At 55.4% G+C, this 13400-nt stretch overlaps 3 protein-coding genes across 3 annotated transcripts; 2 read left to right on the top strand and 1 right to left on the bottom strand.

Moving 5' to 3' along the window:
- Positions 1-62: 62 nt before the first annotated feature.
- Positions 63-1941, top strand: TRIREDRAFT_53004 (uncharacterized protein; the record flags this gene model as incomplete). Its single annotated transcript, XM_006961478.1, has 4 exons — positions 63-304; positions 365-432; positions 497-716; positions 810-1941. The coding sequence occupies 4 exons, from the start codon at positions 63-65 to the stop codon at positions 1939-1941; spliced, it is 1662 nt and encodes a 553-aa protein (XP_006961540.1).
- A 1241-nt stretch (positions 1942-3182) lies between these two features.
- On the bottom strand, positions 3183-4896 carry TRIREDRAFT_102444 (uncharacterized protein; the record flags this gene model as incomplete). The annotated part of the gene is made up of 2 exons (XM_006961074.1): positions 3183-4812; positions 4880-4896. 2 exons carry the CDS (start codon positions 4894-4896, stop codon positions 3183-3185), a joined length of 1647 nt encoding a protein of 548 aa, XP_006961136.1.
- Positions 4897-5288: 392 nt separating this feature from the next.
- Positions 5289-13264, top strand: TRIREDRAFT_73560 (uncharacterized protein; the record flags this gene model as incomplete). The annotated part of the gene is made up of 2 exons (XM_006961477.1): positions 5289-6667; positions 6721-13264. 2 exons carry the CDS (start codon positions 5289-5291, stop codon positions 13262-13264), a joined length of 7923 nt encoding a protein of 2640 aa, XP_006961539.1.
- Positions 13265-13400: the final 136 nt, after the last annotated feature.

Below are 13400 nucleotides of genomic sequence, written 5' to 3'. Positions count from 1 at the left end.
GGAGCTGTCGAGTAGGTAAGGTACCTCGGACAGAGCGAGGTATCGGCGACACGTCCTTGGAAATGGAAGCTTCATCGCCTGTGGCGGCTCTGCACCGCCCAATGCCTGCTCCTGCATGGGGAGGCAGAGACATCTTCCGTTCTCACTACAAGAACAAATCTGCTTCGGGCTCTCTGAGCCTTCGCGAGCAGCTGCATAAGGGCACGGGAGACCTCTTCGACATCAAGGGCGTCCGGGGATCGTCTCCTGCTGCGAGCCTGGCGGCTGATTTGTCCCAGAACTTGGAGATTGATCATGAGGCCAGGTTTGTCGTCCACCTTGGATCACAGTGGGGGTTGAAATCACGATGCTAACAGATGCACAGTCCCAAGCTCCTGACGCCACGACGAGCACTCTTCACGGCAAAGGTTGTCGACGGCGTGAGCAGCACAGGTAGGATCCTCTCTCGCGAGCTTCAGTAGCCGGGCACGACTATGGTTTGGCTGACGCACCGCAGACTTTGTGGCTACTACTCCTCAGGTAGCATCCTCGCCCATCCCGGCTCCCGATCACATCGAATCGTCCCCTCTCCCCCACAAGGTGAAGTTCAGCAACATCGTGGAGATTGCGTCGCCCACGCCAGCTTCTTTAGTGTTCAACGATGCCACCATGCTTGACTCTCCGGCCCCGATTTCTCGCCAGTCCTCTCCGGAGTCGGTGAGGCGCGTACGCCAGGCGTCCCTGGAGCCGCTGAAGCCCATCGCTGCCTCGCCAGTCCAGACGCTTGTTAGACGCAGCCGAGGACACACCGACAGCGTGGCAAGCCGTAGGATAGCAGCCCCGAGGCGGATGACTTCTGGCCGGTTGAAGGCACTTTCCGGCAGTGGTCTTTCTAGCCCTCAAACCTCATCACTTCAGTTTGGAGCCGATACCTCGACCCTTTCGCTCGATGAGTGCTTCGAGTCCGCTTCTCCCGAACAAGACCGCAGCAGCAGCAGCAGCAGCAGGCCATCATTGTCCAACAGCCCATGCCCATCTATTCCCATTGGTCTCCGTGCGAGGTCTCAATTCGCAAGTGTCGTCGCAGGGAACAGTCGCCATGGCTCGCCGGGTGGCCTTCATACTAGGAGACAGTCGAACCCGTTTTTGAGAACCCGAAAGCAATTCCGTCGCTCTCTGAGCATGTTTGAAAGCCCTTCGGACGTCATGAAGCCGAAGCCCGAGGGAGCGCTTGCCGCTTCGCCCGTCCTCAAGTCCTCCGTGGCTGATATTGAAGAGGCCCACGAGCCCATCATCCCTCATTTCCTCGCAGATGATCCCACGGATACCATCCCTCGAATCACCAAGGAGACGATGCTGGCCATCTTGGACGGCAAGTACAGCGACAAGTTTGCTCAACGCATGGTCATCGACTGTCGATTCGAGTACGAGTATGAAGGCGGCCACATCGATAGCGCTGTCAATCACAACAACAAGGAGCTGTTGGCTAACCAGCTTTTCGAAACCCCGATGGACGGCTTGACTCTACTAATCTTCCACTGCGAATACTCGGCCCACAGAGCCCCCCTCATGGCGCGTCACATTCGCTCTCACGACCGCACCATCAACGCAGAGCACTACCCTCGCCTGACCTATCCAGAGATTTATATTCTGGACGGGGGCTACAGCGGCTTCTTCGCCGAGCATCGTTCGAGATGCTTCCCCCCCGAGTACGTTGAGATGTCAGATGAGAAGCATCAGAGGACCTGTGAGAGAGAGATGGGCCGCCTGAAGGCCCGGAAGCCCTTTGGTCGCGCGCAGACCTTTGCTTTTGGTCAGCGTAGCACGAGCCTTCACGATTCTCCCACGGGACCATCTCGTCCTCACTCGCGGAACCGCAATGCTTCTCCCCCTGCTGATTCCACCACCGACTCGCCCAGTTGCGGTGACCGGGCACAGAGTCGCCGCATGGCGTCCTACTAGTACTAGCCCAGACCGAACGACGCTTATGGTGTTGCGCATGTGGTTTGTCCGGAGCTGCCGCTGGGGCGCTATGTTTTCACGATGGAAAGTTGTGTTGCGTTTGGCTTCTGGCGATGCATTGCACTCGGACGTTGAAAAGAGCGAGGCGTCCGCGACCGGAATCGTACCTGGAGCTATCCTGAAGCCCCAGGTAGTATTGCTTGTTTCCTCACGCTTCTCAGGCTGCCAACGGACCGCTGCCAACCTCTTCTTCTTCTCCTCTTCTTTCCTTTCGAAGTAACCTCTCTTTGTCTTTTCATTCCAACGAAACGGTCTCGTCGGAAGCCTTGTTCCGATTTCTCAGTCGTTGGATGTACCCGCTCGTATTTTCAGGACCTTTGCAGCATTGCCGCTCTTGGACCTCACAATCTCTGCCGATGGAGGGCTCACATCGGGTGCCCAGAACCCTACTGCGGCACACTGCCTGATTGTGTTATTTGCATGCCCCTTCCTCCCCCCTCCCCCCCTTTGTCAGGAATGAATACCCCTCAACGTGTGTGTTTCGCGTTGATAGAAAACCCCCCAGGACGAATTTGTATCACCCCCTTTGATCTTTGCATGTTCATACTTTCACTATAGGAGGATGACCATCCCTCTGCTCATTGTAATGAGCCATGGAGCGCAGCAACCCAGGGCGGCGCTTGTGTTTTACTGTTGTAGGACTAGCTAGACAGTGGGAGACGATTCTCTCGACAGCCATGGCTGTACATTATGCCCTGAAGGACATGGACATAGAGGACCCAGCTAGCTTATACACGCATTTGAAGTATCAATCTTTGTCTCTTTGCTTGAATAAGTGTGTGATTAAGTTTATGATAGTAGGTAGTTTACATATGGAGATCTCATCATCATGGCCAGTGATTTACTCTCGCTCCTTGCGAATGTTATGCAATTAACCAACCCAAGAGCAGTGCGCCGGGGATACTGCTCTTCTGATAAGGACGCGTATATGGAGGCCTTTTATATCTCCATTGGATTTGCCTTGTCATTTTTTTACCTATGCTATTGGAAGTGTATAAACTGGACATTTTCCCCGTGTAAGATGCGTGTGTAATGGTGGAGGCTGTGTGAGCCCAAAACGCCATAGGATATATATTCCCAGGAGGACGAAGAGGAAGTAGAGTGTTGACTCTCGATCCTGCTGTCGATAAAAAAAAAAGCAACGTTCGCCATCAATCACCATTGCATAGTAATGTGCGCCATCAAAGAGTAAAATCCCATTCCTTAAACGCCTCCCGAAAGGCCTCCACATCCTTGGTCTCCTCCTCCACAGACTGCGAGCAGTCCTGCCAGCTCAGCCTGCTCTCGAGCCCCAGGAGCTTCGCCAGCACCCTCCTCGCAAACTGCAGATCGAAGCGCGCGTCGCGCGCGAGCGGCATAACGAGGGACTTTCCCTTAATCTTGTCCTCGCCGTTGTCCGCCCACAGCCAGACGCGGAAGAAGTCGCCGGCGGTCGACAGGCCCTCCAGGGGTATGTCGGTGGCGCTAAAGGCCGGGTAGTTGAGGTTCTCCGCCTCGACGCGGAAGGCGGCTTCGGCGAGGCCCTTTTGGATCATGTCGGCGGGGACGGCGACGAGCTGCCAGATGAGGTGGACGTTGCGGTCGCGGCTGATTTCCCACGTGACGGCGCCGAGCCTGTGGGAGCTCTTGGCGGCGATCATGGCCTGTAGGGATTCCTTGAAGCGGGACATTTCGTTGTATGCCTTGACGGCCTCGCTGGCCGGGTCCGCGGTGCTGCCCATGCTGGCTATCGTCGGGGCGTGCGGCAGCGGGATGATGATGAAGTGGCCCGGGAAGTCGAGCCCCTTGTCGGCAAACGTCGTGGACGTCGGCAGGGGCCCCTTTGCGGTCGTGATGTAGGCCTCGTCGCCGATGCTGCAGCACATGTGGGCGGAGATGTTGGGGTTGGACAGGCAGAAGTAGCAGCGGTCGGGGCCGGGAGGGGGCGAGGCGCGGCGGCGCTTGTGGCGGCCCTGGTGGCCGTCGTGATGATTACCGAAGCGGCTGTAGCCTTCATCTTGTTGTTGTTGTTGTTGCCTCCCGCGCTTGGCGGTGGCGGTTCGGGAAGCAAAGGGTGAGGCGGTGGCGCCAGGGGGAATGGTCGTGTCTGTTGGGTTGAGGGTGAAGGCGTACATTGCCTTTGCTTTTTTCTCGTTGCCATAGGGTGCCATGGAGATGAATCGTGTAGCGGAGAAGGCATTGGCGTCTTTGTCAGACTGCTGGACGAAAGGCTCTCTCTCGTAGAAGAAGGCGTCTGGGGAGGATGAGATGTGATATCGAGGCTTTAAGGCCGCACATAAATCGGCAATTTCTTCGGAGCTGCTGACAAGAGCCTGATGAGCAGGTTCGAGGACGACTTTGGAGCCCGCCCAGATCTTCGCCGGCCACATGGCGGTCAACAGGATGTCGGTGCTGTTGGCGCCTCGCAAGGCCTTTGCATCGCCTGCCGTGTGGAAGGGCAAGTGCTGTTCTTGTGATTGGCCTGCTACCAGGTTCGGGTCGAGGACACCGCCGAGCGTTACGATTCTTACGCCTTCGGCCGTCTTTGTTACGCTTCGCTTTCCGAGGTAGTGAAGGTTGGGGCATATTTCCTCGTCGGCTTCGATCTTGGCTGCAATTCGAGGCGGCAGGGGATGGATGCCGACGGTGAAGTAGGTGGGCAGGGGAATCTCAATGGTCCCTGCCAACAGGGCGGAAATCGTCTCGTCGTCGGTGTCGGTTGTGAATACGTCGCCTGCGAGGATAGCTAGGGAAAATTGGTTCTTCGAGTGGAGGGTAGCTAGCTTCTTGAATGCCGGCTCGAGCTGGCCGTTTAAGCTACCCAGGACGATGCTGGCAGAACGCTCATGTCAGTACCTATGGTGAGCTGCGGCGCATGCTCTGGGAGAAAATTACATACATCTTGGGTGCAGCCATCTTGCCCGGCTGATCTGGAGTTGCAATCTAAGGCTTTTCTGTGACTGTATGTGGTAGTGTAGAAGAGAGAGAGAGAGAGAAAGCTGTTGGTGTTGAAGATGCAGAGTGATGTGTATGTAATAGCAAGTGGCAGCTCGGTGCATGTGAGATGCGCGGACACGCGACGTCAAAAGCTCGGTGCTGATAAGGATTTGCGCCTTACACGTGATTGGCCAATCCTGCGCGCAGTGGAGCACGGCTGCTCTTATCGGTTCGGCCGATGATCTGCCGGCCAAAAAATTTCGGGAACTTTACAGTGGGGAGGAAACAAGATGCACCAGCTCTCGTCCTTGGACGCTTCAAGACTGCGGTCGAAAACATTTTCCACAGCTTCACCCCCAGCCGCCGCCACGATGCCCGCCCGATCCTCCGGCCGCATCGAGAAGGCTCGGAAGAGCAAGAACTCGACTCCCCACCAGAAGAATCACCGCTGGGAGTCGTTTTCGACCAAGATTGCAAAGTTCAACTCGCTGCAGCCGCTGCGCAAGGTTCGCCGACATGACCTCGAGACCGAAGACCTTGCCTCGACGACGTCCTATCTTCAGAATGGACTGCAGAAATGGAGCGAGCTCAACATCTCGAAGCCTTTTTCCTCGTTCAAGAGGGAGGTGCTCCCGCTCTGCGACAGCTTGCCGCAGATTCTGCACTTTGAGGAGCGAATCATGGCTTCCTTTGTCAAATACATTTCGGAGCAGGATAAAGAAGGGCTGGAACCGCTGCTCGATTTGTTGACGGCGTTTGCCCACGACCTGGGCATCCGATTCGAAAAGTACTTCTCACAGAGTCTGGAACTCATCTTGGCCATTGCCGGACGCCCTCAGCCGGTGGAAGTCATTGAATGGACCTTTGGTGCTCTTGCGTTCCTCTTCAAGTACTTGTCCAAACTTTTAGTCCCGGACCTCCGACCGACATACGCCGTCATGGCGCCGCTTCTCGGCAAATCCAAACATCCTCCGTTTATTGCGCGGTTCGGTGCCGAGGCCATGAGCTTTCTTGTCAGGAAAGCGGCGGCTCCCTCCCTGCGCGAGACGGCTCTTGTCACTTTCGTCGAGTACGTGCGGGACGATATAAGCAAGATGGCGGAAGACAGGCAGTTTATGCTGTACAAAGATGGCATCATGACCATGTTTGCCGAAGCCATCAAAGGAACAGATCGAACGATTCATTCGGCTGGATCCGCCATCTTCCTCGAGCTGGTAAACGCGATTCCAAAGGAGGAGCGCACACTGGCTGAGATCACCACATGGACGGACTTGGTATGTGGCGTTTTGACCAGCGTCATTCATCATACCGGTGCAGACACGTTCAAGGAATTTGCAGAGGCAATCCTTGATAGATGTGATGCCGAGCTGAAGGAGCCTCATGACGAGGGTTCTCATTGGTGGATGGTGCCATATGTCAGGATCCTCGGCGTGCTCGCCGGTGTTCGAAAAGGAAATCGAATCAGCGACTGGCCGCGCCTCGTCCGACTCCTTGTTGAGCTCCTCTCAACAGCCACACAGCCTATCGATGAAGCTACCGGGAAGAATGACCTGCTGTGGACGTCGGTTGTTGTCAATGTGGCAATTGCCTGCCATCACGCCCCAATGGACTCCCTCATCCCTCAGATTACCCGTCTTCTCCAATGCCTGACGAGAGAGCCATACATGAGATTATTCATACCCTTTTGTTCTTACTTTAGCGAACTCGATCCGAGTCGTTTCGGAAGCCTATTCCGCAGTGACTTCCAGAAGTAAGTTAAAAACCCTTATCAATCTCCTTCAGGCGTGTGCTAACCTTGCCCAGATTCATTGCAACTCATTGGTCTCAGGGGCAAAACGAAGACATGCTGTGCGTGTTGCTGCCAAAGATTATCGAAAACCGAGGATTCCCCTCTGCTGGGGAGAAAGATTGTTGCAGACTCCCTCAGGCATGGCAGGATCAGATCGTCTCCAAGTTCGAAAGCCTGGAGATCTCACCTTTCCCCGAAAGAGGGCCCTACGACAAAGACCCCCAAACCTGGAGAGACAGATGTCTGCCCAAATACGCCGCTCTGCTCCGAATTCTCGAGCTGACTTCCGTTCATCCATCGACCAACGCACGGATTGCCGAGCTTCTGTTGCGGAAACTGAAGCTCGCCCTTCGGCCCTCTTCCTCGCTCGCATCCGACGAGGTCAACTTCATTGTCAGCCAAGGGTTCCATGCCTACCTGGGGATGAGCAAGACAGCAGGTTCCACTGATCCGAAACTCGCTCCCCTGCTTCGCGCAGCCGTGCCGCGATTCGCACGATCTGTGGGCTTCCTTCGGACCTATCTGGCTTATGAGCAGACATTGCCAAACGGGCACGAAGTCGACAAGAACGATGGTTCCGGTAGCGATACCCCAAATTCTGAAGATGATCCGGTGATCCAGTCTCTGGTTGATAACTTGACCTCGCCATCTCATGACATTCGGTTGGCATCTTTGGAGCTGTTGAGCAAGATGACCAACGCGCCGAAACAGTCTCAGTGTGTCGAGATCATGCTTCAGATTGAGCAATCTCCGTTGACGCTAGACCATACTCGATCAATCGCCATGTATCTGCGCAAGCTTGGGCAAGAATACGGCTCGCTGACAGACTCGACTTGGCTGAAGAAGGGAATACCAAACTTCATGTTTGGCATGCTGACGGTCAACTTGTCACCAGTCTGGGACGATTCAATAGAAGCTATGAAGCAGGTTGCCGAGAGTAAATCTGGCGAAGAAGCTATTGCTGCCGCCGCATTTCGATGGCTGGAAGTTCCATCGCCGCGATGGACACCGCCGCAATCCGACAGTGGCTCTGCTCGCTCTTTCTACTCGGACTTTGAATGCACCACTCTGAACTATCTTCAGGCGGCAGCAAAGAGCGTCCAGGAAGCGTCTGACGGCTCAGATGATCTGATGCTGCAGAAGTTTGATGACACTCAGCGACTGGTCGAGCCGTTCTCAACAAACGCCAAGGCCCAGGCGCTGAAGGTATTCAAAGCACTGCCTTCCATCGCCGAGAGAAGGTCCCGCCAGCTTGTGCCCCATCTGTTTGCCTGGGCTCGGGAAGAGGACGGTGCACTCGATGCTCAAGGTGAAGATGACGCTCAATCGCAAGCAGCATTCTGGTCATTGGCCGACAGAAAGGGGCTTGTCGCTGTGTTCGCGCAGTTCATCAATCCGAGAGTCTTGTTCCAGCACGAACAAGTTTACGAGGTCTTGCTGCAACTGTTGGCAAATGGTGATCTGGACCTTCAAAAGCTTGCTTTGAAGGCTATCTTAGCATGGAAGCAAGATGGCGTGAAGACGTATCAGGAGAACCTAGAGTACCTTCTCGACGAAGCTCGTTTCAAGAACGAGATCACCGTCTTCCTCCAGGGAGACACCGCCATTAAGCCTGAACACAGAGCCGAGCTCATGCCGGTTCTCCTTCACCTTCTGTATGGTCGTGCAATCTCGAGAAAAGGCGGAGTTGGCGGCCGGCATGGTCAGCAAACCACCAGACTTGCCATTCTCAGGAACCTGTCTATCGAGGATCTTGGAGGCTTCCTCGACATCGCTGTGGGCAAGCTTAAGGATGTGCGCGTGGTTGGGCCAGCGGTGAACCGGAAGAAGCTTTTCGACCAAGAAATCATTTCAGTCCGAAAGCAGTTCGGTTTCTTGAACATGGCCCAATCTCTCATCTCGGAGCTGGGCACCAATGTTACTCCCTACATGGACATCCTTGTCAACACGATTCTGTACTGTCTCGTCTTCTCTTGCAGGCGACTGAGCGGCACGTCTACAGAAGCGGATCCCGATGGTCCTGAAGAAGAGGAAAAGGCGAGTGGTCATTCGCTACTCAGGTCGACGAGGTCAACGGGTCTCAAGTGCTTGATTGCTCTCTTCCAAAATGCACAGGACTTTCAGTGGGAGGCTTATGAGGACATCATTCTTGAGGAAGTGGTGGCACCTAGGCACGAGAATCTGCCATCCGAGACTGCACAAGGCGTGTCGGGCATGCTGCAGCTGCTGTCGACATGGTCCAACCTCCCGAAGGCAGCCCTCTTCCTCGCTCCTCACGGCGATGTGCTGCCCAATGGCGTCCTACCAAAGGTCATTGCTTGCATAGCCTTTGAGAAATCGAAAGAGTCCGTCAAAATATATGTTCTCGAGATGCTGCGCAGCCTGGCCAGGCTGGCCTTGGCTCCTGCTAGCGAATCCGAGTTCAACGAGGTCATCAAGGCCGAGCTTCTGGACCCCAACGCAACCGCGATCCTGGACAATATCACTACGGTATTAAGAACTGGTGATATCAGTAACGCATTACTGGAAGCTGGCATCGAGACTATCCTGGCTCTGGCTCCCATGTTCCAGACTTTGGAAAATGTTCAAGCAGTCATTCGAATCTCCAGCTTCTTGCTCCAGCAACCAGCACGCCGAGTAAATCCCAAACTCAAGGGCCGGATTCTCCTGGTCATCGAGAACTTTGCTTCGCTACCAGACGCTGCAAAGGATCAGGCGCTGCTGCAAGAGGTGTACAAGACCGTCTCGGCTCTTTTTAGCTATTTCAAGGATCGAGAAAATCGCGCCTCGTTGTGCCGCGTTCTACTGGCCATTTCGAAGCAGGATGCCGAGATTGAGACTGTTGCAAGCCTATGCAACGAGCTGAACCAGTTCAAGGAGGGTCGCATTGATGAGCCGGACTATGACAGGCGGCTTGCCGCATTCAGCGCCATCTCGAGCATTCACGGTATTCCATGGACTCCTAAACAGTGGCTCCCAGTTCTCCACAACCTTATCTTCTTCATCCGTAACGATGAGGAATTTGGCGTGCTGTCTTCTAACGCCGCTGATGGCATTCGACGCCTGATTCAAGAAGTGTCGGACTGTCAATCTCAGGAGATAAAGGCCATCTTTGACGATTATCTCAAGCAGATACTGATGCCGTCAATTTACGGCGGCGCTCGTGAAGAGTCGGAAACCGTGCGACGAGAGTACCTTCGCGTCTTAGGTTTCCTCCTCACTACAATGCCTGAATGGGCGCCGGTGGCTGACCTGGGTGGCCTCCTGAACGAGCGTCAGGAGGACTCTTCCGAGCCGTCATTCTTCTTTGATATCCTCAGTCCAGCGACCTCGAAGCAGATGGATGCCCTACGAACACTGGAAGCTGCCAACGCAAGCAAGGAGATGGGCAGCCAGAACCTGACTCAATTCTTCATCCCCTTACTGGAGCACTTCATCTTCGGCAGAGCGGATGGCGGTGATGACCACGGACTTGGTGCGCAAGCAGCAAGCACAATCAGCAACCTGGCCATGTCTCTCAACTGGAACCACTTCCGCACGACTTTCCATCGGTACATTGGTTACATCGAGTCACGGCCGGAGCAGCAGAAACACACCATTCGCCTCTTGGGCAAGTTCACGGATGCCCTGTTGCTGTCGTTGCCCGAGAGTCGAGATGCCGAAACGATGGAGGTTGACCAAGAAGAGAGCTCCTCTTCCGCAGTACGGCGCCTGCGACTGATGGCCCCCAAGGCTGCAGAGCTGTCTACCCAGATCAACGACTACTTCCTCCCGCCGCTGACCAAGCACTTGCACCAAAAGGACGAATCCGAGGTCAGCTACCGTGTCCCCGTCGGTATCACCATCATCAAGCTCTTGAAGCTGCTTCCCGGTCCCCAGATGGACCAGAAGTTGGCTGGCGTCCTGACCGACATCTGCCACATCTTGCGCAGTAAGTCGTGGGAGGCGAGGGAGATGACACGAGACACCTTGGTCAAGATTGCCGTTCTTCTGGGTCCTACCTTTTTCGGCTTCATCTTGAAAGAGCTTCGGGGCGCCCTCACCAAGGGCTACCAGCTTCACGTTCTCTCATACACTGTGCACTCCATCCTGGTCCATACCGTTCCTCAATTCGCGCCTGGCGATCTCGATCACTCGCTTTCTGCAATTGTCAACGTGATCATGGACGACATATTCGGAGTTGTCGGTCAAGAGAAGGACGCCGAGGGCTACGTCAGCCAGATGAAGGAGGTTAAGAGCAGCAAGAGCCAGGACTCGATGGAACTGATTGCCAAGAATGCATCAGTCAGTCGCCTCATTGAGCTTGTGCGGCCATTGCAGGCTATGTTGATGCAGAAGGTGGACCTGAAGATTGTTCGCAAGATTGACGCCCTCCTGACTCGCATCACCGCGGGACTCTTGCAGAACCCGGCCGCCGAGAGCCGTGACACTCTGGTATTCTGCTACGAGGTCATTCAGGAGGTGTACAATGCACGGAACCCAGAGGCCGAACCCAAACTGGACTGGAAGACGCGAAGGTATCTGGTTCAGCGAGGAGCCAAGAAGAGCGGCGACCGAGGCCAGACCAGCAAGCATACGTATAAGCTGACTCGCTTCGCATTCGAGATGCTGAGGTCGATGCTGAAGAAGTACGATAGCCTGCGAATCCCCGAGAACATTGCTGGTTTTATTCCTATTATTGGTGATGCCATTCTCGAAGGCGAAGATGAGGTCAAGATTTCGGCATTCCGACTCTTGGCAGTCATCGTCAAGGTGCCCCTTGGAACGAATGATGGAATCAACATCTACAAGATTGCCGTCAAAGAGGCTACAAGGTGCATCTCCATGTCTACGTCGACTACGACCGAGTTGGCACAAGCAGCGTTGAAGATGCTTGCTGTCGTGCTGAGGGATCGCAAGGATATTGAGATCAAGGACGCTGCCATCGACATGCTGCTGGGCAAGCTGAAGGACGACTTTACGGAGCCGCTGTACCGACACATTACTTTCAACTTCCTGCGCTCTGTGCTGGATCGCCGCATCGAGACCGCCACGGTCTACGATACGCTGGACCAGGTCGGCACGGTCATGATCACCAACGACGACAAGGACACGCGAGATCTGGCACGAGGCGCCTTCTTCCAGTTCATCCGAGACTACCCCCAGATGAGGTCCCGCTGGACAAAGCAGCTCAACTTTGTCGTCGCCAATCTCAAGTACGAACGCGAAGGCGGTCGTCTATCCGTCATGGAGGTGATCCACTTGCTTCTGATGAAGTCGGCCGACGATTTCATTCAGGAGATTGCCGCCACCTGTTTCCTGCCGCTGTTCCTCGTCCTCGCCAACGACGACAGCGAGAAGTGTCGCCTCGCGGCAGAGGCGCTGATCAAGGAGATCTTCCGCAAGGCCGACAAGGAGCGAATGCTTGCCTTCCTGAACCTACTTCGGTCATGGCTCGGTAAAGACGGCAATGCGGCGGTCGTCAAGCTTGCCGTGCAGTTGTTTGGCTATTACTTTGAGTGCAACGAAGATGCCGCCAAGAACAAGACGGACTTTAAGCTCATCTTCGACAAGGTCATGAGCATCTTGGGCTCTGACAATGTCCGCGACGTCGATGGGGGGCTTGTGGGTGCCTCGATTGGTGTGGTACGCACATTCACCACGGTCTTCCCTGACAGGACACTGTCTGCCAACAGAGAAGAGCTGTGGGCCAAGCTGCCGCGCTGCCTTGGGCATAGGGAGACGTCGGTCAAGCTGGCTGCCGTGCAAGTGATCAGTCTGTATCTCGCTGATTTTGCCAAGGCAGGCGCCAGCACCTCGGCAGGTGAGGATGTGCAAGGGTCTCATGGCCTGACACTCCGGGCCAGCAACGTGGAAGAGCTCGTCCGTCTCGCACTCAGCGCCCTGAACGGCCACGAGGTTGACGAGGGCCTTGCAAACGAGCTGGGTCAAGTCCTCATCTTCCTGGGCCCCCGCCTCCCCGTCGGAGAGTCTCCCGATGATGCTTCCGATGCCGAATCCGAGACGGAGGAGCTGGAAGCCGAGGACAAGGAGGAAGCCAGCGCCAAGCCCAAAGACCTGCAGTACTTGTTCTGGCGCCTGTCTCACATCCTGCGCAAGGAGATTCGGCCCACGGCCGTTGCCATCGCGCCCAAGGTCGTGGCCATGGAGGTGCTGGAGACTGTCTGCCGCCGCTCCTCGCTCGACCGGCTCCAGCCCTCTCTGCGCACCATCCTGACGCCGCTGCACCACCTCACCGACCCGTCGATCCCCGCGCCGTTCAGCATGGACGAGGTGTTCAAGACGAAGCACGAGGGCATCAAGACACGGGCGCAGATCATGATGGATTCCCTGCAGAAGAAGTTTGGCACGGCCGAGTACAGCAAGCAGCTCATGTCGATCCGGGAGGAGGTCAAGGCGCGCCGTCTGCAGCGGTCGAGCAAGAGGAAGATTGAGGCGGTGGCGCAGCCGGAGAAGTACAACAAGGACAAGAGGAAGAAGTTTGAGAAGAACAAGGAGCGCAAGAAGACGAGGTCCAAAGAGCAGAAGTCGATGCGGCAGGCGTACAAGACGTGGTGAAGGAAAGGACATGGCGCGGCATATGTCGTATGGCGAGCGGGCGTTTTATAGACTGGCATGTTGGGCGTATTTGATGGCGTTTATTATAGAAAAGTTATTAGTGATTGTTGTGTCAATCAGACTACAGATACATATG

The sequence above is a fragment of the Trichoderma reesei genome, assembly GCF_000167675.1.
Source record: "Trichoderma reesei QM6a unplaced genomic scaffold TRIREscaffold_1, whole genome shotgun sequence".
NCBI classification, from domain to species: Eukaryota; Fungi; Ascomycota; class Sordariomycetes; order Hypocreales; family Hypocreaceae; genus Trichoderma; species Trichoderma reesei.
This window is presented reverse-complemented; position numbering and strand designations above follow the sequence as displayed.